General features: G+C 33.6%; 3 protein-coding genes across 4 annotated transcripts; 1 reads left to right on the forward strand and 2 right to left on the reverse strand.

Moving 5' to 3' along the window:
• Nucleotides 1-4,912: 4,912 nt before the first annotated feature.
• Nucleotides 4,913-10,367, forward strand: LOC110730839 (acetyl-CoA acetyltransferase, cytosolic 1-like). 2 transcript variants are annotated; one of them, XM_021910665.1, is made up of 15 exons: nucleotides 4,913-5,065; nucleotides 5,427-5,485; nucleotides 6,494-6,592; nucleotides 6,713-6,886; nucleotides 6,975-7,080; nucleotides 7,427-7,565; nucleotides 7,796-7,873; nucleotides 7,955-8,020; nucleotides 8,464-8,549; nucleotides 8,694-8,793; nucleotides 8,963-9,073; nucleotides 9,165-9,206; nucleotides 9,390-9,476; nucleotides 9,684-9,788; nucleotides 10,010-10,367. In XM_021910665.1, exons 2-14 carry the CDS (start codon nucleotides 5,446-5,448, stop codon nucleotides 9,771-9,773), a joined length of 1,218 nt encoding a protein of 405 aa, XP_021766357.1. In that variant the 5' UTR covers nucleotides 4,913-5,065; nucleotides 5,427-5,445; the 3' UTR covers nucleotides 9,774-9,788; nucleotides 10,010-10,367. The 2 variants fall into 2 exon arrangements, with proteins under 2 accessions (XP_021766357.1, XP_021766358.1); XM_021910666.1 differs by lacking the exon at nucleotides 4,913-5,065 and adding an exon at nucleotides 5,078-5,223.
• A 2,296-nt stretch (nucleotides 10,368-12,663) lies between these two features.
• LOC110730840 (transmembrane emp24 domain-containing protein p24beta2-like) lies at nucleotides 12,664-18,636 on the reverse strand. The gene is made up of 5 exons (XM_021910667.1): nucleotides 18,414-18,636; nucleotides 18,065-18,295; nucleotides 14,112-14,298; nucleotides 13,913-14,020; nucleotides 12,664-13,181 (listed from the first exon to the last, which is right to left on the reverse strand). Exons 2-5 carry the CDS (start codon nucleotides 18,278-18,280, stop codon nucleotides 13,048-13,050), a joined length of 645 nt encoding a protein of 214 aa, XP_021766359.1. The 5' UTR covers nucleotides 18,281-18,295; nucleotides 18,414-18,636; the 3' UTR covers nucleotides 12,664-13,047.
• Nucleotides 18,637-20,818: 2,182 nt separating this feature from the next.
• LOC110730841 lies at nucleotides 20,819-24,990 on the reverse strand. Its single transcript, XM_021910668.1, has 6 exons — nucleotides 24,378-24,990; nucleotides 22,464-22,751; nucleotides 22,299-22,347; nucleotides 21,799-22,210; nucleotides 21,453-21,528; nucleotides 20,819-21,284 (listed from the first exon to the last, which is right to left on the reverse strand). Exons 1-6 carry the CDS (start codon nucleotides 24,750-24,752, stop codon nucleotides 21,117-21,119), a joined length of 1,368 nt encoding a protein of 455 aa, XP_021766360.1. The 5' UTR covers nucleotides 24,753-24,990; the 3' UTR covers nucleotides 20,819-21,116.
• Between the last annotated feature and the right edge of the window lie 513 nt (nucleotides 24,991-25,503).

Genomic DNA, 25,503 nt, shown 5'->3' on the forward strand with positions numbered 1-25,503 from the left:
GGAATCACAAATTATATGAACTAAAAACCATAAAACATTTTAACAGTAATAACAAATTATATGAACTAAAACCACAAAATATTTGAACATTAATCACAAATTATATGAACTAGAACCACAATATATTTGAACTGTAATCACGAATTATATGAACTAAAAACACAATATATTTGAACTTATAAAATAATGCTTCTTAGTTTAAAAAATAACAATATCAATTTTTGAACAGTAATCACGAAATACATGAACTAAAACCACAAAATATTTGAACGGTAATCACAAATTATATGAACTAAAACCACAAATCATTTGAACAGCAATCACGAATTATATGAACTAAAAACACAAAATATTTGAACCTATTTACCCGGTTTCTGCATTTTCTGAATGTTGCTTGTCTATCTCTTTTAAAATCTTTGGATCAACAATTTGACTTGTTATATCCAATTTCTTCTTCCTTTTGTTTCGGATTTGAGAAATTGTCCTGTTCAAATAACTTAGGGTTTCAATTCATCATTTAATTTCAAAATTCAACAATTATATAGGGTTTTAATTTACTTACAATTTATCTTCATCACTATTAGAAGAATTTGGGTCCCTAAAAATGTGAAAATTGTTTAGAAATTATACACAATTTATAAAAACTATGAATGAAATTTTAACAAATTATAACAACTACGAACGAGTAATTGCAAATTCAAAGAAATTTAAAGAAAGTATAGGTTCAGATATTTTATTTACCTTCTGCATTGGTTTCTTGCTTTTCATCCATGGCTATGCTCGAATTTGTAGAGAGAGAAATGAGAATTTTTCAGCCTTTGAAAGAGTGAATGTTCATATTTAATGTTATGTCAATTTTGTTGGAGTGGAAAGAAAGAAACAAGAGTTTAGGCCGCGTTATTTGTTGTTTTGTTTTTGCTGGTGGATTGTATTTGGGCTGGTGGTCCACTTATTTTAGATGGATCAGGGTCTATCATAGACCTATTGTAGTTACTTGTTCATGAGGCCCATAAAATGGGCTTCTAACTTACTTAACCCAATACCTTTGTGTGTTACCTCATAGGATCCATTCTAGTGGGCTTTGAACTATTTGACTTGCCCAAAGATCATTGATCATAGTCTAGCAACAAATAATGACGACCTAAAAGAACGAACTTATTATCTCCATAATAGTGATCCTTGATATATCTAGTAATTGCACTTATCAAAGATAGAACTCCTTCATAAATCACCTATAATAAATCTTGATTGGAAGAATTTGTCATGTCAACTGCTATGGTCGAATTTTAGGCACGTCCAGACGCACGACAGATCGCACGACAAGACTGGACATCGTACAAGGAGGTAACTGATTCAGCGAAAGATAAGGATTGACCAAGTCTTAGAAATATCTTTGCCCAGCAGTATCTTTAATCCTATTTAAACAGAAATCCGTTCAAGACTATCCTCAACAAAAAGATAAACTCAGGACTAAGTCCAAGCAACTGCCTCCGTGATTTTAGGAGAACGATTGACAACTCCAAACGACTCTCCAGCTAGGTTTAGTTAATTATTTATCTTCAGTATAAATACTTAGCATTTGTATTCAGTAGACACAACTCACTCGCATTCAACTTAGCATCAAAAGTTCTTATACTTATTATAATCATCAGTTTTCCATAGTAAATCGGTGGTCTTGCACCCACCCGCAGTTTTTCCCACATTTGGGTTTTCTGCGTCGCCAAAATACCTTGTCTTTTATAGCTTTTCATTCGTTTCCTTATTCAATTTACATAATTAGTACTCTAGTTGTCGTACGTCCCAATCGTAGGTCGCCTTTAGGCGAAATTTGGCATAAACATCAACAATCCACTAGCACATGTATTAACCAACCAGAATTATTTGACTCTTTAAAACCCAATTAGATTAATTATTCATAGATTATGAAAATTAGCATCCTTAATATTGATCTCCTTATCACTTGTTTTTAGTGACTTTTGTAAACTCTTTTGTAAACCAGGTAGCCCATATGGCCTGGTCATCCTTCGTTAAAAAAAAAAAATTCTTATTTTGTTGTAGACCGACTATATATGCTATCCCCTCTGTGGCTTTGTGTTCAAATAAATGAAACATTTTTACTTTTTATATTACTAGGGCAGTCAACGCGCGCGTTGCGCGCGGAATGGCTAGCCTTTAATTTGCAACTTAATTTTACTTGTCTTGTGTTTGCACTTCACATGGAGGAATAAAAGACCGTCAAATGAATATACTACCTCTGATTCAATTTACTCGCAACAAAGAAATATCTTATGTCTCACAAATAATACCCTTTGTTGCGAATAAATTGAACCGGAGGTAGTATTTTTATTGCTTAGGCATTGTTTGTTTGTAGTCGTGCTAAGTTGAATGTTATGTGTGAAATATCTCGTATATTGAAAAAAAATCTTTATTTTATTATTTGTATATGGTGATTCTTTTAATTGAAATACTATGTAGAGTCACTGTAGAATATAATTCTTAGGTTTTTCAATGATGATATGATGCAGAAAAGGAACAAATGTTAGAATTGTTGTTTGTTTATTTTCGCAGTGTTGATATTAGCATTACTTAATTGTGGTGGTACAATACGAAATAGAGAAAGAATCATCAATGATGAAACCAAAACGACCAATTCATAATCCACCACAGAGGCTAACAATATTAAACAACCGCTATATATTAGTATTGTCAAATTTATTTTGGCCACAATTTGATTTGGAAATTTTGGGAAGGTGGTGAATAAAGATGTGGAATTTAGTACTTGGAAATGGCAATGATAGTGTGGAGAGAGAAAGTTAAAAGCTTTCAAGAGATGGAGTCATGGAGAGGAGGAGAGAAAGCTCAAATGTGTAAGGAAATGTAGACGGGTAAGAACAATTTGAAATTGGACTATTGGAATACAAAATTACAAATAAGGCTACAAAGGTAAAACACATTTTGAAGGGTAAATAGGGGTACAAAGGTAAAATAACAATGTGAAGGGTATAAAAGTCCGTGCACTATTCATAAGAACAACTTTATACTTTTTATAAGGTAGGGATTCATCTTATTTACTTTGACTAATGTTTGTAATTAATGCATAAGAATAAATATTTATAGTTTTGTAGGTACTTGTTAAAATTGTTTCAATGAATAGTTTATTAATATTCAAATAATTTTATTTATTGATAAATAAAGGTATTACTCCCTTCGTTCCCTTTTGTTTTTGACATTTGGAATTATGCGCGGTAATTAAGAAACTGTGTAAAGTTGAGGTGTATTGGAATAATTCAGTGATTGACAGTTCAATTTTAGTTTTAAAAATATTGTACATGTGAGGTGAAGAAAGTACGAAGGAAAAAGAAGAGAGAGGACTCTTTCACCCACAAAAAAAAAAAAAAGAAAAAAAAAAAGAGAAAGTAACAATGAGTACTCCCTCCGTGTTTTTTTTTAAGTGTTACAGTTTGACCCGCACATAGTTTTAGACAATTTAAATGACTTAAATAAAATAAGAAGTAAGTGAGGTAGTTGGAGTATTAAAAAATTGTAAAAGAAATATAGTGGAATTAATAGTTTATTGAAAAGTATTGAATGTGAGAGGAGAGATATAATATAAAAAGTAGTAGTGGATTTGGGTGGGTCCTATGAAAGGAGAGATATATAATATTTTAATGTAATTTTTTGCCAAAAAAGGAAGTGTAACACTTATTAAAACACGGCCGGATTTGGTAAGTGTAACACTTAAAAAAACACGGAGGGAGTATTAGAAAGCCATTAAAATAGTACTAAAGGTACAAATGCAAATTAAAAAGCACGGATATTTGAGTATTTAAATGATAAAGCAAGGGTAATTTTGTCTAAAAAAGAAAAGATGCTAAATGTATATAATAAAAAGGAACATCTAAAATGGAAACGTAAAGAACAAAAGGGAGCGGAGGGAGTAGTAGTCAAAGTATTGCATTGGCATACATGCACAAGGAAAACGTTTAATTTATTTAAATACTAGAGCATGTTATATATTCCTTGGTTAAAAGTTGATGATCTAGCTAATTTGACAATTATACGTTACTTATACTAATAGTACAATATCCTTGATGGATATATTGTCTAATAAAGTTTGACTCACTTAGTAATAGTCTTACCTTATACTCCGTATTTTAGAAATCTAATGTTCGAATCCTATCAAGGTACGAAGTATTTGAAGTCGGAGATCTTATTACCTTGCGTTTTTATTACACATAAAATTAAAAAGTATTAATTGGTGTTTCTCCAAATTTATTTTTATTTTTGTTTTTAAATTACAATGTTTTAACCTCTATATTATTTATATTCCTTAATTTGACCATCATATACAATACATCGGTAAGAAAAAACAAGAGAACAACAAAAGATGAACACAAAATTAGATCTCAAATCTTGAAACTTAAGCAAATATTTGAAAACAAAGACAACAAAATCACAAGATAACAAGAAGATAACATAACCAAGATCACCCAATTAGAAAATGAAATTGTTGATATTGAAATCGTTTATCACGTCCTACAAAAGTACAAGTACTCTACCACCATTCTCGCTCTCCAACTTAGAAACTTAAACACAATTAAATTAGTTTTAAAATAATTAAAAATAAATTAAAAAAAACTAGAAAAAAATACTTTTTTTAGTTGACATCGTTTGATTTTTATACTATTTACCTACTACATTTCTACTCGTTTTTGTGATTTATATATAAGATAAAATATAGTCATGTACGATTTTATTTGAATCATCTCAATGTATATTTTATTAATATCCACCTTTTATAATTTTATAATGTTGATAATTAGATTTATTAAGCATTAAAAATATACGGTAGTAAGTGTGATAATAGAACAGTGTCAATTAAAAAAGACGGGGTTAGTAGTAAAGAATTGGAATACAGAGATGGACGCCTTGTTTGATTTAATCTGCGAGATCCTCGTGCTCTCCTCACTCTCAAGTCCTATAAATCTCTGCCTTTGCCACCCTCTCTTTCTTCCCATACTCTCTCTCTCTTCTTCAAATACTTTGATTTCCTCTCTTTCTTTAAGTAAGTAACTCCATTTTTTGTTTTACACATTTTCAATCAATTCTTCTTGTTTTTCACGCTCTTTTTAATCTGCCATTTCTGGGTTCTCAAAAAAAAAACTGTGATTTCTGTAGTCAATACTATTGTTCATTGACTTTTTTTGTTAGGATGATTAAATGGTAATGTTTCATTTCTCAATTTGTAAAGTTATAATTTTTTTATTTGTCATCGAATTTCTGTGAATTTTGGTTGTTGAAGTAGAATTTTCTGCTGTTTTTTGGGATCATTCATAAAAAATGGTTGAATTTTCTAGTGTTTTATATCTTGTAATTGTGTCAAATTTGGGAATATGACTAATGATTTGTGATTTTTGCTTCTACAGTTATTCGTCGACTTGAATTATGACTCCTGCACTAGATTCCAAGTCAATCAATCCCAAAGGTTAAATCTTTAATTCAATTGATTTGCACTGTTTTGTTCTTGTTTCGATGTGAGATTTGGTATCAGGTCTTGGGTCATGTTCATTCCAAAATGTGTATAATTATTCGATTTAAAATCCAAATAATTCATTTTTTAACTCAAATAAAAATCAATCTAAAATTCTAAAATCAAATTTTTTTACCGTACCCGTTTTTTGGATTTTTTTTTTTTTTTTTTTGCCGTTTCCCATCTCTGTACCCATACCCGTTTTTGTACCCATATCCGTTTCCGTGCAACCTAGCTAAGACGTTGCCACCTAAGTGATCTTTTACATTAATTACATCTATGATTGGCTTGCATTATGGCCTTATGGGTCTTAAATGGATTGTTGTTCTTGCACATTTTAGTTTGTGAAGTGTTTATATAGGTGTTTTTGAAGTGGTTTAGTGATTTATAGCGGTATTTTGCTTGGTGTGACGTAGAAAAAGCTTGATGATCATCTTATAATCTTGAACACACTAGAGTGTACCCGTGCAAATGCAAGGGATGCTATATTATTATTTATTTTATTCCTAGTATTTCAAATGTGGGAAATTGATTTTGATATAGAACTAGACCTTTTTTTTGTAAGGAATTTTTGGTTTTTAATATAATTATTGATTACTATTGATTTTAGAATAATTATTGATCCCATTTATTTTTTAGAATAATAATCATAATTGCTTTTAGAATAATGCAAGGAATTAAACCCCTTTTTTGCCCAAGGAATTATTGATCTTTGAGGAAATTGATTTTGATATAGAATTTAATGTAGTAATGAATGATTTAAAAGGAAAACAATGTTGGAAGTTATCTTTTAAAGGTCGATAATGGAAGCTTAGGAAGAAATTATTGGGTTTCTTTTGTTGTGTTTAGAAATCTGAAGCTTATATTGGCAACAAAAGATCCTTCTAGTATTTCATGAGTTATAGATTCTTGAGATTCGAGATTTATATTGTCCATACAATTGTCTTGTTTTTCTTTATGCAGATGTCTGCATTGTTGGTGTTGCGCGTACACCCATGGGTGGTTTCCTTGGTACATTGTCATCCTTGACGGCCACTAAGCTTGGATCTGTTGCTATTGAGGGTAAGATTATGTCTATTTATTAGATAGTCTTATATTGTACTAGTCTTTTGGTGGTGTTTTACCTTTTTAACATATAAATTAATAAATAAAGTGACTGATTTTCACTTACAAAAAACGTAGGTGCATTGAAAAGGGCAAATATCGATCCATCCCTTGTACAAGAAGTGATTTTCGGAAATGTTCTTAGTGCAAATTTGGGTCAGGCTCCTGCAAGGCAAGCAGCATTAGGGGCAGGAATACCAAATACAGTGGTATGTACCACGGTCAATAAAGTTTGTGCATCAGGGATGAAAGGTATAGTGTGCACTATCATATACCATTAAACATTCTTTGCATGTAATACAATTTTGAAAACATATTTGCCTGTTTTCTTTGTTTACAGCTGTGATGCTTGCGGCACAAAGTATCCAATTGGGCCTCAATGACGTTGTTGTGGCAGGAGGCATGGAAAGCATGTCAAATGCCCCTAAATACATAGCTGAAGCCAGGTTGATGCTACAATCTTATTAATTCTAGTGTTTGTTATCAATTTACTTAATTGGTTTAGTAACTTCATAAAGTGCCCTTAGCCCTTCCTATCAATATAAATATATACCCCATAATGATATAATTAATAAATAAACGATGGAAGTGAATTTATGAGGCAAATAACCAAAACAATGCATAGAAGGGCATTGTTGTATCATTGTCTTATGTTTACCTTTTTAGACCATCCCACAGTACTATCTGAATGATGTATTATTGTCTTATGTTTACCTGTCTAGAGCTGTTCTTCTCACGTCCCATAAACCAGTGCATGTAATATACATCTCACCTTATATGCCAACATTTCAGGAAGGGTTCCCGTCTTGGACATGATACACTTGTCGATGGGATGCTCAAAGATGGGCTGTGGGATGTTTACAATGATTGTGGCATGGGAGTTTGTGCTGAATTATGTGCAGAACATCATGCAGTAACAAGAGAGGATCAGGTAAAGTCTTGACTCCATTTTTAATGCTTGTACTGTCCATATATAGGGTAACTATGTCTTGCACTAACTAATTGTTTTTTGATGCAATTATGCTTAAAGTTGGAGATAAGTCCATATTATCACCACAATTTATAAATAAACCTTTAAATTAAACCTATGTGGTAAAAGCTATTGCATTTCTTCTCTATTTCATGCACTGAATAAATTACTTGTTTTGCATGTCACTACAGGATAACTATGCTTGCCAAAGCTTTGAGCGTGGTGTTGCTGCTCAGGAGGCCGGTGCTTTTTCATGGGAGATAGTTCCCGTAAGGGCATAACTTTGTTGTTATATTTTCATTCTCTTTTCTGTGATTGTTTCATACTGATATATATATGTATCGGTGCAGGTTGAAGTTTCTGGTGGAAGGGGAAAACCAACAACAGTCGTTGATAAAGATGAAGGCCCTACTAAGGTATAATAATGATAACTAACATTGTCAATGACATCTCATGTTGAAAAAGTGATTAATATGTGTACGTTAATGTTTGTTTATCTCTTTGTAATATTGATTTTATTTGATGCTATGTGTCTTTTCATTTATTTTACCAAAAACCTTTTTCCTTTCCTATTCAATTTTTCTTTTATGACTTTCAAAATGCAATGACCTTGTGGAGACTATTGAGTTATTGGCGTGGTCCTGGTGTAGCCAAGAAGTAGCCCTTCTATGTAATTTTCAATATCTTTTATCAAAAAAAAAAAAAAGAATGAAAAAGTTGTTATCTAGTGGCTTATAAGCTCTCTGAACTACTGTTCATGATTTTACATCTGTATTCTGCCAAGATTTTTATTTCTGTTTATGCTATCTTTATCATGGGCTACTTGAGTTCATCTTTTTTCTTCTCTTGTGTGTTGCAGTATGACCCTGCGAAATTAAGAAAACTTAGACCAAGTTTCAAAGCAGATGGAGGCACTGTTACCGCTGGAAATGCTTCTAGCATAAGGTTTGTCATAAGCTTATGTATAATGTTTTTGGAAATACTTTCTTGTGGATATTGTGCTTGTTAGGTGATATATATGTAGGGAAGTCAAATGTTGCAAACTTGCAGTCCATGCACTCTTCTAACAATTTTATTGTTTGATGACAGTGATGGTGCTGCTGCAATTGTTTTAGTGAGTGGACAGAAGGCACTAGAGCTTGGGTTAGAGGTGATTGCTAAGATTAGTGGTTATGGAGATGCCGCTCAGGTATTGCATGGATTTTTTACTTGTAGACAACATACTCTAGAGTTTTATGTAAAAAATTTGGAGGATTATTATTATCTATAACGTAATATGTTTTTTTATTGGCTAATATGCATTTTGAATTGTGCCATCATGGGTATTGTTGTGTTATTGAATCCTAATTAATGGTCAGGCTCCAGAGAATTTCACGACAGCTCCCGCCCTCGCAATACCAAAGGCCATTTCTCATGCAGGCTTGAATGCTTCACAGATTGATTACTATGAGATAAATGAAGCTTTCGCTGTAAGTGCTCTTTTTCTTCGTCATGATTGAAACTATGAGCAACTGTCAATCTGTCATTATTTTTTAATTAATCTTCTTCTGACATGAGCAGGTTGTTTCTGTTGCGAATATGAAATTGCTTGGGCTTTCTGAGGTCAGTCTCTTGGGACCTAAAACTTCTTGCACACTGAAAAAAAAAATATATTTATGCTCAATTATGTTTGCATGAAGCTGTCATGTCCACATCATTGTACTATTATGGTTTCTTCATATGCTAACAAGGTTTTGAGCCTTTCGACTTGATAGTGTTTGTTTACATCTACCCTCAATTCTGCAGGATAAAGTAAATGTGCACGGTGGAGCTGTGTCCTTGGGACACCCTCTTGGGTGCAGTGGAGCACGAATCATCGTTACACTTTTGGGGGTATGGCTCTATTTGCTCTTTTATGGTGTATGTATAGTTTGGCACATTTGACACCGTAACAATTCTGTCATCCTCATACAATAGTGGGTATATTAGGTTAAAACAAGTTATCAAAAGTATCTGAATGCAACCCTTTTTTGGTTGGCTGTATCTTTTGACGGGGTTGTTATTGCCTCTTTCCTGATTGTGATTGCATTGCTTTTACAGGTATTACGACAGAAAAGTGGGAAATATGGTGTTGCTGGTGTTTGTAATGGTGGAGGTGGTGCATCTGCTCTCGTTGTAGAGCTTTTGTAAGACTTGATATTTAAGGTAACCCTAAGCAATAGTCCTACTCATTGCAGTTTTGATTATTAATATTTCGTCAAGCTCTGGGCATCTTCATTCCTCCTTTTGCCCCTTATATGGTTCTACACTTTCTGAAATAGAAATTCCCACAGTATATTTTAGTATTATCATTCAGTGAAGAATACTAAATAAATTTGACTGGGAGCGAATTCTAAAATGTGTTTTATTATACTTTTACATTGCAGGCTTATTGAGGACTTAGCTCATCACAATGTTGGAGGAGCAGTTAGAAATAAGTGTACAACCTGTCATTTATGACATTTTTATGCCCTTAATATGGCTCCAATTGTGCAAGCAATTTTTTTAAAAAAATTAATAGTGGTACAAATGTTTTTGTACTTTGGTAGCTTTTGTTTTTCTTTTTTTTTTTTTTTCCGCGTTTGGAAGTTTAGATGATATGATAGTATTTGTTTTATGTTGTACTAGGACTGACCTATTGAATGGGGCATAAGTTGTATTCTTAGTATCTCATCTTGAAGTTTCTGTCTATTCTTGATTTTAAGTTATAATAAGCCGAATGCTGATTTCGAAAATGGAATTGAATCCATTGCATATTGCAATTAACCTGAATGGTGAGTGCAAGTCCATCAGCTGGATTATTAAACAGTTGGTATTGTGTTATTATCATTGACAGGTGAAAACTGATGGTTTTCAACTTCAAAGTCCATCATCTTGTATTAATTTGTAGGGGCCTAATTGTTCATCTTCACATACTTGTATAATACTTTCATAAATTTTGTTTATCACAAAGGTATGAAAAATGAAATACGATATTCATTGGATAACCCTTTGAAACAGTTCCTAAAATGGTATTAATTTGGAAATATATGTCAAAGTCACACGGTAATCAATGTAGTTAATGTTTATTTCAAGTTAATATGTTCTTGGGGTTTTTTTAGCTTTTGCCATGTTCATTTACTTGCTACTATAGACAATAATAATTATTAACATTAATATATATATATATATATATATATATATATATATATATATATATATATATATTAGGGGTGTTGAAAAATACCTGACCCGCTGACCCGCAAAATACCCGACGGGTACTTTTGAAAATTTTCCCATTTTAGCGGGTCGGGTATAAAATTAAATTCACGGGTCGGGTAATGGGCCGCCCTCTGACAGTAACGGGTACCCGTTAAATACCCGCATTCCTTTTTATCTGGCTGGAATTCCTTTACTCCTCTAGGTTTACTAACACCTTACTCTTATTTGAGTAGCCGCCACACCTCACCTCTCCTCTCTTCTCTATCATCACTCAAACACTCATCACTCTCAAATCTCACTACACATCTCAAGCGACCACTTCACCGCATACACACTAGTTTTCTCCTCCCTATCTCTCTAGATTTGAGATATGATGCTCACTCCACCTCAAACCACCACTCGACTCGACCTCAGACCACACCGGAACCCACCCATGTACTGCTGCTTTGCGTGACCACAGACCTGGAGGCCATCTTTCTCGCTGCTGCTCCGTGCGACCACACACCGTACTCATCTGCTGCTCCAGCTTGACACATCTTACCCATCAGATTTTTCATAATAAGTTGCAAATTTGTTTGTTATTTTAGCTGTTTGCAATTGTAATTATAAGTAGAAATATAAATACTAAAAGTTTGCTCAGATGTGGGGGCTTCATTAAATTACCAAAATGGATTTCTATGTTATTGTCTATGAATTTTGACTGATTTTCTGGAATTTTGTTGTTATATGAGCATGCTCTAAGTTAATTAGTATTATGACAGATTTGTGTTAATATTTTTTTTTTTTTGAAAGAGCAAATTTGTATTTATTAAAGATTTAATTTGAGTTAGTATTAGGTAGATTTTTTTTCAAAAAAAAAATAAAAAAATAACCGGGTACCCTGTGACCCGACCCGCTAAAACGGGTACCTGTTAAAAATAACCGGGTACCCTGTGACCCGACCCGCTAAAACGGGTACCTGTTAACCGGGTACCCGGTTTTACCGGGTCGGGTAATGGGCCGAGTGATTTACTACCCGGAATCCCGGGTACACGCTCTTTGGGGTACCCGGGTTAAAACCCGAGTACCCGGTTATGAGCACCCCTAATATATATATATATATACTTCCTCCGTTCTGTTAATATTGCAACAAGGAGGAAATTACGCATCCCGAAACACCTTTTATATGCTAAATATCTATAATTGTGTAAGAGTAAAAATTATAAAAAGTTGATATTGTGAAAGTATTTTATGAGACGAATCCAACAAGATCTCACTTGATTATATTTTGCTTAACTTATAACTCATTATATAGTCAAACAAGATGTGATGAATAGTGCAAAAAGTCCATTGTTGTAATCTAATATATATATATAAAGGAGAGTTTTTTTCCCGAGTTTTTAGAGCGCCACGTAGGATTTTTATTTTTAAAAATTATTAGAGCGCAACATAGGATTAATATTTTTAAAACACTACAATAGAATTATGCCACCTAAGATTAGTTAACGTGCCACGTAGGATTATAATTTATAGTTATATCTAATAAATAATTCAAGTGCCACATAAGCATAATTGACCAATGAGATTTTAATGGTTATATTAATTAAATACAAAATATTAATTAAATACGAAATATTATCTTTTGAGATTAGAAATTTTATCTAATATTTTAAAACAAATACGGAAAAAATGATATATTACATACAGCTAATAAAATAACAAATGTAATCACATAAAGTCATAAATTAATAGAACGGAGGAAGTATATATATATATATAATGAAAGCAACAGGAAACAAGATCTATTTTTTTTTTAAACATGGGCTAGGTTGCTTGCTATATGAAACAATATAAATAAATATAAACTAGAAATGGCATAACATCAATTGAGTATATATGTAATCAGGAAACACTTTTGTGAGACTTTTCAAGTGCATTTGCACATCCAACTAACAACTAACATCTCAAGAGAGTGCGGATAACCAAATATAAATAGAGATACAAAATATACTTGATACTAGTACAATACATATTACAGACTACACGAAACCGAAACCTAAAAGATAAATAAATTCTCAACATATAGAGGTAATTGCCATTCTCAACATATAGAGGTAATTCTCAACATATAGAGGTAACTACCTACCAAGAAGGAAAAAAAAGGAATGGCAAAAGCACAAAAGTGGGAACTATATGAAGCTGCTCTAAAATTGGGGGCAACAGGTATTCATTCACCAACAAAACATTAAACTCTGGATGTCCCAAGCTTGCGTTCAAAAAGGCGTTTGAGCAAATAGACTTGGAGAACACTCGCCCCAATAAGTGCTGCTGATTCAAAGATTGCCTTATGGATTGCTCTTTTGCTCATTCCTTCGTTAACTGCATCAAAATCAGGCAAATTTCAAGTCATATTTGTCATGCTGTTAACAAATGCACACAAGAACTACATTTTTAAACGATAAGGGAGAATTCTGCATATTTTACAGCTCGTTCTACAACCAGCAAGAGATAATTTTTACTCCAAGTTTCACTCCCTGATGCATAAAACTGATACTTGCCTATCCTTAAAAAAGTTTACAAAGGCACATTATTAGCAATTTTTCTAGTAAAAAACATGCAATTTAGGATGTTATTTGATCATATAACTTCCAAGATAGGGAAGCATATTCTAGGCAAGCGCAAGACGGGGATTACAACAAAAATATCCAATTTCAATTTAATTATGCAAAAGCATAAAGAACAGCTCCCAGCTAAAATTATTCATGAACACATAATCACAAGTTCATGGTATAGTTCACTTAATGTTGAATCAAAATTGGCACCGGACTAAAACAAGTCTGTAAATATCTAGTTCGCAGGGCCTAAAAGATGAACTGATCTAATACTGTCTCCCATGAACAATAATTGTATTCATAGAATAACATCTTCCTGATATTCTAGAGAAGCTTAAATCCTTATAATTGCATACTTTTGGCAAAGGTCTAATTTTGGAAATTTTGATCTAAACCAACTTTTAGTTACTATAAAGTTCACTTTTGGAATACACAGGAAACAGAAATTTTTATAAAGAAAGCATGAATTGAAATAAAAAATGTTCCCAAAGAACGTACTTATTGCTTGACGATCGGTCTCAGCCTCCAACCAGTGCTGTTCAAACTGTATGTTGTAGAGAGCCTCCTCCAATTTATTAATCTGTTCGTACACTGGATTCAAATGCTCTGCAAATTGACACATTGGCCTCATAAGATTTTCCTTAAATGAAACAGTAGAAATTTTTTGTTCAAATAAGGCAATGTATTGAGCTATTACCATCTTTTGCATGATGATCAACATATCCATAGTGACCGGCAAGCACATCAAAATCTATTGTTTCATGATACGGGGACCCATTGGTAAAGCAAAAGTTGTAGACCCCTTTCTTGTGGGCGATAAACTCAAATTTCTCACTAGTTTTGTCACGAGTGTCATGGATTTGTTCACCATCAGGTCCTTTCACCTGGCATCAAGTCAATATGCCAATAAAGAGTAAAGAGAAAAGTTTGCTATATATTTCTAACAATAATCTGTCCAAAGCATGAAGTTCAATTAAAAGATAATTTTGAATCACTATTAAATTGCAGGTTTAAAAATAAAAAATCTTACGGGGCTTTTTAACTAAAAAGCCTTTTAAGGAGGAGTTTGGATTGAAACTGCCATTTCGCTTTTGGTTGCAAATCAAAACCGTAGACCGTTTGTATAGAGCATCGAGTACAAGTTCCATGTGACCAAAGGCTTTGTTTGTGTTGGAGCGGGGGGCACAAGGCTCATATAGATGTAAATCATACAAGTGGGATATCAAGTAGACACATTATGAACTATCACCCCCGCTACATGGGGTATGAGCTTCTATAAGTGCCATCACTCACAGTTATCCTTGATACCACTCCTCCTCCTCCAACCAAAACAAAATATATACCTACGCTTTGACATAAAGATGGCTGCTTTCTCATTAGCCTACTCATAAATGACACCCAATTTTCAAAAAAACTGCTATAAAATTCATTTATGGAATTGCTTCCACCAAGAATGTGACCACTGGGATTTAAGACCTCATCCTCAATTAGGGCAAAAGAATCAAGTGTATCAGTCTCATTGTCCACACTTAAGATACTTTACACATTTATTGTGTTTTCTTCACAAAGTACTTGACTGTGGATGTGGTGGTCTGTCAAGGTGATTTGTTAAGAAAAAAGGACCTCTACTGGTGCAGAGTCAGAAATTAGGCTTGTATGTCGCATTGCTCTATTTTATTATCAAGTTAGCAATTTATTATCATGTATTGCACTAGTGTGGATCATAATTATAATGAGGTTCATATTCTAGCCTGAATTTCTTTTCTATAAAAGAGAGAGAGAGAAAGAAATCAAGTATAAATACTCTAACAAATATCTTCTTTTCAATTATGGAATCCCTGGGTCTTTTTATGTGATTGTATCAAAAGGCCATCCCCTAACATCATATAAACTAAGAGAGAGAGAGAGAGGGGGGGGGGGGGGGGGGGGGGGGGGAGGGTCCAACCGATTCCAACCCATCTATGATTCTAGGAAATAAAAGAGGAATTATCCAAAATTAGCCCCTTCATCTCCCATAGTCCAACTTTTAAAGTTGCCACAAACCTACTCCCAACAGAATTTAGCATCAAACTACTAACAGAAACTTAATCTGAAGTAGCTATATAAGAAGGTTTTTGTCCAAGTTCCCATACTGCTCTAAGTTTCTTTACATGATTGACTTGGAAGTATAGTTAGTATCACATTAGATGAACTAGGCTAATTTAAATAATCAAGTGATATACATATCAAGACAAAAGGAAAAATTTTAAAAACTGTGTACTTATTAAATCTTTGATTTCTCATATGGAAAGAAATGAAGATATATACTTGTATAAAAGATAGGATAAAAAATTCTTGAAAAGTCAACAATAGGTTTTGAAATCAGTCATCAATTACTATTAAGCCATACATTACAGAGGAGAAAGCTACCAACTCTGAAAGATTCTTCAGCAACACATTGCTAAGTCATAATGACTAATACAAAAAAAATCACATCCTAGCATGATTAATGTTCCTAACATTTACTCGCTGGCAAACACAATAAGAGGCTGACCAACTCTAAATTGGATGGTTTATGAGTTCCTCAATCCTCACAGCCAACCATAAACTTGTCCATGAGAGTAAAACTGACAAGAATTTCCTCCTACGCACTCCACCACACCACCTTGACTTCTATTTCCTATGTAGAGGGAATATGAAGCGTGGGGTTTGTCCATACATGAGAATTATATTGGGTCTCGCCTCTCATCAAAAGAAACCATTGTTGTTCTACTCTTCCTTAGGTTTTAATAGATACTAATGGCTAAAGTAGCAACTTTAGTTCAAACAAAATTCACATCAAAAAAAGAGGATAGCACATGGATTTACAATTACACCATCTCCCTTTTCACTATCTACACAATATCCTCTCTATTTTAATAACCAAGCAACACTACACGAAACAAGATTCAAACAATAACACAATTACCTAATCAAAATCCGCCTTCGACAACAATGGTAGTTCACATACCTAATAGAAACTAATTCCAATCCAAACATAAATTCAATGAACTTCCCGTTCATACCATATAAATTTGTGAGAGAACTCTATATGAACAAATAAGCTTAAAATAGCTTTGCTTACACTAAGATTCTCAATTAGATAATCATACAAATTTAGATCTTCTCCAGAAACATTGATCAACAGAATGCAGGTCACTAATCACTATATAGGCAGGATGCTCTGTTCCTTCACTCAGGAAATCAGAAATCACGCAAACTAAAAACAGCAAAATGAACTACCCACCAGAAAAACTAGAAAAAATAATCAAAATAAACCGCTGGATAAACCTCCAAAAACTTATATTGGCATCAGATAGAAAAATCTGGAAAGGGAACCTAAGATAAAACAAGAGCTTTGAGTACACCTTGGAGCAAGTCAATTTACGGCAATAGAAAGCAACAATTACTTCAAAGTTCAGCCATTGGTAGTAATTCAATGAGTCAGAAGGTGAACAAATAATCAATTAACCAACATCTGCTAAACAAAACAGTCTAAAGGGCTATGATTCCTAGTTCCTTCCAAGGGTACGGATGAAATCAAGACAAGAAATTGTATCAGACTCACTTTCCAACTCTTTCACCATCCAATTGCAGCAATTCGATTAATAACGCTCATTATGACTCCGAAAATTTAGAGAATTGCAATAGAAGACAGCCAAAAGTTGAATAGTGGTAGACCGTAGTCCGTATATAGGCCTTTAGGGCATGCCGCCAGACAATTTTATCCTTTTTAATTTTCTATTTCCAGCAATGATGAGCTAAAATTTCATCATTAAAATAAAATAAATCAAGACTAAACAGTCAATTCTTAACAAAACTAAAAAGATGATCGACAAGCTAAGTCCTCGAAAACAAAAAAAAAAAAAAAAAAAAAACTTGCATCCATGTCCTCCGATTAAAAAGAAGACTCAGAACACCAACAATACTGTTGTATACTAGCATCAAACAGATAGATGGCATCATGTGCTCGGAAAAATTAAATAACAAATACCGAACTAGATCAAAAATAAACCTTCACAAACTGATCAATGAAAATAGACCAAAAAAGAGGAAGAGCCGAAGAGGTAACATTCCATGACTAAATCGGCCAAAGCCAAAGAAATAGGTCAGCAAAACTAGACATAATTTAGAATTAATCTAACTGCATTCAGAATAACTATTACTTTTTGCTCTACATAGAAAGCAGAATTTCCTAGATCACTGGTTGCAGCATTTGGTTAAGATTCTTAGAATCAACTGTTTATTGGTCTCCAGTTCAATTATCATTGAATTCATCTTAAGAAAAATCCACGATCAATTTATATCAATTACTACTTTGCTAGGCTATCTTAGCACAAATCATTTTTGTCGGTTAGCTAGACTACATAATTTAATTAACCAGGCATGAACTCTTTGAGTTCCTACACATCAGCAGATCGATTATATCCCAGATTCTACACCTTCCAAGCTCAATTGTTGTTTCCCTAACATAAGTTAAGTAAATCATAATGCAATAACAAAATCACAAATTAAACCAAAACCCATCAACAGAATCAAGTCTTGAGCATAAAATTCCAAAAAATAAAAGGCAAATTCAACAAAACCTATATAAAAAATAAAATAATAAGGAGATAAAGAAGAAGAAAATACCACAAGATCAACGCCACCTTCATTGTCACGATGCCAAGGAGTATCAGCTTTTATAACAACAAAGGAAAAATGAAGAGTATCACCTTCATATTCAACCTTATGAGAAAAGCATTCTTCTCTATCAATCACAAATCTTAACCCATTTACTCCTTTTAATATTCTTATACTCCATAACATTATTATTATAATACCCATCAAATTTTTCTTAAGACCCATCTTTTTCTTCTTATTCTGCATCATTGTAACATGAATTAATGAATAATTGAACAAAAAAATATACAAAAATAAGTCAAAAGATAGAAAATTTGAAGATTTTAGAATCTGGGCAATGCAGAATTGAGCAAATTACCTCTTAAATTAAACCAACAAAGGTGCTTGAATTTGGAATAATTAGGTTTTTTTTTTTGTTTAGTTTTATTGGTCTGCAAGATTATGAATTTGATTGAAGTTAAAGTTTCTGGCTTTTTGAGGTTGGAAACTTAGAACATCCCAATTCCCAACCCCTCTTTTTTTTTTCTTTTTTTTCTTTTTTTAATTTTTTTGGTTTTCTAAATTATGAGAGGAAGAGGAAGAAAAGGGCATGTGAGGGGCGGTACTTTTGAAGGGTTTGAGTTATACGTATTTTTTGTGATGTGGCGAATTCTCATTGGTTTTTATGAACAAACAAGGGACAATATTAGTTAACTCAATGTTTTACTTTAAACTTCAAATGCTAATTGGAATCGAATTGGAATTCCTTTATTCAGTAACTACCCAAAGTAACCAATTTTACATCAAATATTTGTGTGGGTAAATTGATTTTATTTAAGTAGCCCAAGTAGGAGCCTAAAGGAGAATTTGCCCCATATAAATCTGGCAAAGTTTCATCCTAAAAGCAATTGGTGATAGGTGGAATAGTCTCACCATTTTTATATGTTAGCTATTCTCTTCATTTTTTCAATACGAGATCATTTTTTTTTGACGGGTTCAATGTGAAATTACTAGTTTCAACTCCATTGTAATTTTTTTTTTAATGTTTTCCTATACATAGGGATGTCAATGGGGTGGGTCGGGGCGGATGTTGGCCTTCCCATCCCCATCCCCACCTAAAATTTTCATCCCCATCCTCGTCCTCATCCCCGTGGCGGGTCCAAAACTCATCCCTATCCCCGCCCCACCCCCCACTTGGATATCCATCCCCACTTAATCCCCACCTAAGAGCCGCCTAATCCCCACCTAAGACCCACCTCCCAATACATAATCCAACGTATTTAATACTACGTATAACTTACAACAAATCGTACATTGTATCTTAAGATATCATGCTCCTAATATATTGATTATATTTAGGGATGTCAATGGGGGCAAGTCGAGTAGGAGACTCGCCTCTTCTCCGCTATAGAAATACGGATAAAAACATACCCGCCTAGATGATGGGGCAGCATGAATTTTAGATTTTACTCGCCCCACTTCGTAAGCGTCCCATACCCGCATGGGCCGCATCCATATATTTTAAAATAAAATTATTCACTTTTATTTACTATCTCATAAAATAATAAGATTAAGTAAAATGAAGTAATAAATATAAATATATAATACTTTGTAATAGACTTATAAAAAAACGTGTAATATTAACGGTGATTTTTTCTCTCATTGTAATTTTTTTTCTTTTATTGTAATCTATATTATGTAGGTGTGGATATCTAAGTGGATGGTGGGGTGCATGGGGATGGTTTTGGAATTATACTCGCCGGTGTAGGGATAGGGATGAAATTTGGACCCGCCGTAGGGATTGAGATGGGGATGAAAATGTTAGGTGAGGATAGGGATAAGAAGGTCAACATCCGCCCTGCCCTGCCCCATTGACATCCCTAATTATATCTCATGCCTCTAATATTGTCCACATATCAATACAACAAAATGATGTTCTTTTTCAAAGCTTCTCTTATCAAATATTAGCTTTTGGAAGTAAAATCAAACTCAATTCCATTAAACATTAACAGTTCACTTTAATCATGATTAAGATTTTTAAAGCAAAGCTAAACTCAAATTCGTTTTTTTATCCCTATCTTAGGGCACAAGGAGAACTAACATTGTCTCATGACACAAGAAGAGCCAATAAATCGTCATTATATTTTTCATTTTCAAAGAAGATTAAGAGATAACTCAAGTTTATCAAAATGAGAAACAAATGTGACCAACAAGGTTTCACCCTAAACCCAATTGGTTATAGGTAAAGTAACGCACTAGTATTATATGTTAGTCAATCCTTAAAGTGGGACAACTATTTCCAACTCACATGTGAATTATTTTTCCAACACAATAATTTTTTATAACCCCATCACTTAATAATGCTTACTACTTTCCATACATATTTTTAGTTCACTCAGTTGACTTTAAAATGGACAGCCGTTAATATCCTAAATTATTAAGGAAATAGAGGGAGGGAGACCAAAGAAGGATGACTTACAAAAGACAATTAGATGGGTGTGCAAATAGTGTCAAAATGAAATAGGAAAAAAAGAGTTAGTACTGGACGAGTTTAACAAATTTTATAATGAATTATAATATTAGTTCAAAATCTACCAAAAATTAATCCTCATATTTTTAAATGAAATTGAAAAGTAACATGTGTCATTTTTGGTGTCTGTTTTAGTACTATCTTATTGATGATTGATGGTAAACAAAAGTGTTTGTTCTTGTACATGCAGAAGAAAAATCTTTAAACTAGCAAGAGATGCATCAGAGATAACACTAATAAACGAACGAAGAATATACATATACAACTAATAACATAATCACTCGGCCATTAAAACGCCATATGCACATCTACAACTTCAGGTAAGACAATGCTCGATTTAATGTACTATGCAGCTTACGTAATTCACTAGAGGCTTGAGCTGTGTATGTCTACTTCTATAGCGCTATCCGGAATACTGCTGGGCCGTGCTGGCCATGATAACATTAATTACAAACATTACTAAACAGTTTGGTTAAGTTAATATGAACAGTATATCTACGCTTCCATCATAGATACTGCATTCAGTTTGTAAGATTCTACACAATACTCATGTTAGGCATCCAGGATGCGTTGCTCCTCCAAGGCCAACCTTTTGGACAATTGCTGTTGATGGGTAGTGAAAGCTAGATATAAATCCCTTAGCTTCTCCGCCTTGCTGTATTCCTCACTTCCTGACTGAACAACTCTCAATCCATCACCAGCTGACTGCTGCCTTTCGTCCTGTAAATCAGTAAATGGGTAAATGCTCGATGGAATAAATAGGTAAATGCTCGATGGAATAAATAGGTAAATGCTCGATGGAACAAATACATTTCATAGTAGTGATGATATAGAAGGACACGAGTGGTGGAACAAGACCAAAAACTTGAGATCAAAAGAGAGTCTGACCTTGAGATCTGGTTCCAAACACCAAAAAGAAGGCCTCACTGATTCAGTCGCTGAAGTATCCGACACGATCCATGGCCTGAAGCAACAAATTGTCATCAGTTAGAAAAGTAAAGTGAATTCACTGAACTGTAGCTAAAAAAATAAATAAATAAAAATACAGCCACACTCTTTGCAAGTGCCATGGATTCCAAATTATCAGCAAACAGTACTACGAAGTGCTTATTAAAGACAAAAAACAAAACACAGAGCAAAGATCAAATTGTAGTTAAGTGAAGAAATAAATTATGAAGATTATTCCATTGAAATCATGGGCATTCTCGAAATCAAATGAGATTTTTGTATCTACCTTCCCTTTGATGATGTGATCATCTGATCTGGTTTGACTAGAAAATTACACAACCTCTCGAGATCCTCAGCACACTTAACAACAAGGGCTCCTCTGGTATATGGCTCTGCAGACAAACTCAATAAGACAAAGGCTTCAATTTCAAGACCAGTCTCTTCTAATACAAACTCCACAATTGTTGAACTAGATATGTCCTTCTCCAAGTTCTCAATCACAATAAAATAGCGTACTTCTGTATCAACTACTTCAGTCGCTCCATTATCCCTCCCTCCCAAACCGATGCTACACACATCTGCCACCAATTTCTCCAAAGAGTAGAAATAATTATCATCATTTAGCCTTTCCTTAGCATGAACATTATCTCCTCCCCCTCCGAGATCTACATCTTCATTCTTTTCATGGCCAATATTTCCTGTTTGGCAGAGGCAGCACAATCAGAAAGGCAAAACTTCTCTTTGCAAAAGAAATCGACACCACTAATCAAAGCATGAATTCCAAACCTTCATCATATGGCACTATACTTCCCATTTGTCTTTCGTCTTCCAAATTCTACAGAATATTAAGGGAAAATCCATCAAACTCATACCATCAGAAAATTCAGAATAGATCTGTTTCATTTAATTTCTAGCACAGTGAATAATTACAACAGCAAATGAACAACTTGCCTGAATTACATTCCAGCGTTGGCAATTTAAAGAGGTAGGACTTTCTTCATTATATGTTATATCCTCATTGATCAAATTAGAACAAGGTGAAGTTATTCCTTGCTTCCACTTGGCTAACTCCAAAAAGCAAGCAACCCGTGGATCAAGCCGAGGAGGCTGGATTGGGCAAAGATCTTCAACTCTTGCTGTTGTCAGCGTCCCAGCTTTTGGACCATGCAGCCATGAAAGAATAACAGTGCATGAGCAATTCTCTGTTTCATCCACAATAGTATGCTCCTCACGCTTCACCTATTCCAGAATACAGGTAGAAAAAAAAAACACCAAGCAGATTTAAGACACATTTTATCTTGATAAGACCAAGCACAAGTTGAATAGAAGCATTAAAAATTGTGAGTGGAGCAGCAGAATAGCACCTCTTCAACTCATATGAAGAAAGGCTACCTACTTAAATTACCCTCTCTGCCTAACGAAGGCATCTAATTCTCCAGTTTAAGATGTTAAAAAATTTATTGTTATCTGGCCAATGTGTTGCTAGCTAACAACTTTAATAGATACAAAGTAACAAACATATGAGAAGTGAGATGTTTAGCGTAAGAAAATGAAGTACACTGCATCATTGCCTCACTAGAAACAGAAAATCCTACAAAAAGCCTGTATATCTTTCATTGGTTAATAATCTTAATATTGTCCTTGATTCTTGATGATAATTACCTCTTTAAATTCACTTTCCTTCTCTTGGGACAGCTTTTAAATTAATTGAACCTAACAAGTTAGGAAGTTTAAAATCTTAAATTGATAGCAATGATATTACAATGAAGATTGACATCAGCCACCATCCCACATGTACATATGATGCATTAATCTCAGCATCTATGGTAAAATCTAGAGAAATCTAACTACCAAAGTTAGATATCATCTATTATTTGGTGTGAAGAGAATTTCTTTGTAATTTATTCCTCCTTGAATATAACAATTAAACTCATTTTGTTTAATCTGTAGAAACCAAGTAAAATAGAAGCAGAACAGTTGATTTGTACATTGTCCGTACGACCATACAAATACTCCTTTTTAACAATTGGGAAAAAAAACACGTAAATATTATGGCAGTACAGAGTACATTTTATGACCCATTCAGTAAGTGCTAATATAGGTAGGTTTTACTCATGATTTTAAAAGTTACTTAGCGAAGAAAATATCATGCTAAATTGCCAAAATCTACATAAATGCTAGTAGTTCATTCTTAATTTTCTTCTTAAATTGTCATTATCATCCATCAAAACCCTATATGAGCTATTGATAGTTGGTGGAAATTTATGAAGACTTCTAGAGTTCTGGGGGTGTTCTATCTCCAATCCTCCATGATTCTATGAACAAAAGCTTTCCTTGTAAAATTGTACACGAACACAAATTTATTATCGTTCTCATGATTTAAACTAACCAAACCAGCCATTAGTATAATAATCTCCTTGTCAAAACCACCTTCAACACTAAAATAGTACAATAAGATCTTCAAATACCATGAATAGTTCCAATTCCTAAAGGTCACCAACATATATGGAAGACATCGAAATCAAACACGACCTAACACGAACCCAAACACCGTCGACAAAACCTCCCTACACAAGCAATTTTATAACCTTGTTACTCATTCCAAGGTAAAACATAGTCTAAACCACAAACAACCCACAATTTCAGGACAAACCAAACCCTTAATCAAAACAACCTCTTTAATTAAATTAATCCGCTATTATTATATTTCTCTTATACAGTAATTAACTTTATTAACATTATTATAAACACATAATCAAATAAGATAATGTCATATATATATATATATACTACCATAAAAGTAAAAAAAACGCTTAACATCAAAAAGACTAAAACTTTGAACAAATTTAAGAGAGAGAGAAAAACCCCTTCAACAATGGCGTCATAAAACCGGCGATCATCACGGCAAATAACGGAATTCATCAAAGCACACACCCTCATACCAAGTTTGACCTTTACACAATCCGACGGTTCAAACTGCAAAGTCAACGGCCGGAATCGTCGCCGGAAGTCGGAAATCTCGCCGGAAGATGAGAATTCAGTGGTGTGGAATTCCAAGTCGTGATCATCAGGAAATTCGATGAATTTGACGAGTAAAGTTTGGTTTTGAAGAAGGAGTTGAATGTTGTACCAGGCGTCGTCTTCGAGGTTGCGGAATTCGATACCGGGGCCTACTGGCGGTGTTTCTCCGGCGGCGGTGGTGGTGGGTTGTTTGGGTGTTTTGCGTTTTTTGACGCCCATTTTTGGTTGTACAGTTCAGAAGTGAGTGAGTGAGTGGAAGACTGGAAGTAGGAGTGTAGAGTGCTACTGTGGTATGAGTGGTATCATACTATCATGGAAGAATGGAAGATGAATGGGGTTTTGACTGTTTTTTGGTACGTGTCCACAATTCCACAAATCACAATGTAGTGTACATTTTTTTTTTCACACAACGCCATGTTTTCATTTTTTATACTTCCAAAAGAACGATCCATTTGGCCTAATTTTACTCTAAAAAAAAATAACTCATTAATATTAAAATACCTACCAATTTGCAATAATATTTGTGTAAAATTAAATTCTCCATATGAAATTTTGTTTTATTACTTTTATTACTATCTCTCCTTACTTTTTTGTAAACCCTATGTAAATTTATCTTTTATTTTTTTTATTTAACTTTATTAATACTCGCGAAATCAACCTAAAAGGATCGTTCTTTCGAGGATGGAGGGAGTAGGATTAAGGTTCTACTTATCTGATTTTTAAATTTTAATTTATAAAATACATACTTCCTCCGTTTTCTTCTACTTGCAACACTTCCCTAAAAAAGAAATGTCACAATACTTGCAACACACTATAAAAAGAAAGTTACTTTAGGGAAAAAATATATTATATCCCTTATTTAAAGCACATGACCCACTAAATTATACTTCTAACAACCACTCATCCTATTTTAAAGTTTATTATATCATGTAAACCCCACCTTTCTTAATTACCGTGATAAAGGGTGTGT

This window comes from Chenopodium quinoa, unplaced genomic scaffold, assembly GCF_001683475.1.
Source record: "Chenopodium quinoa cultivar QQ74 unplaced genomic scaffold, ASM168347v1, whole genome shotgun sequence".
Lineage (NCBI taxonomy): Eukaryota > Viridiplantae > Streptophyta > Magnoliopsida > Caryophyllales > Amaranthaceae > Chenopodium > Chenopodium quinoa.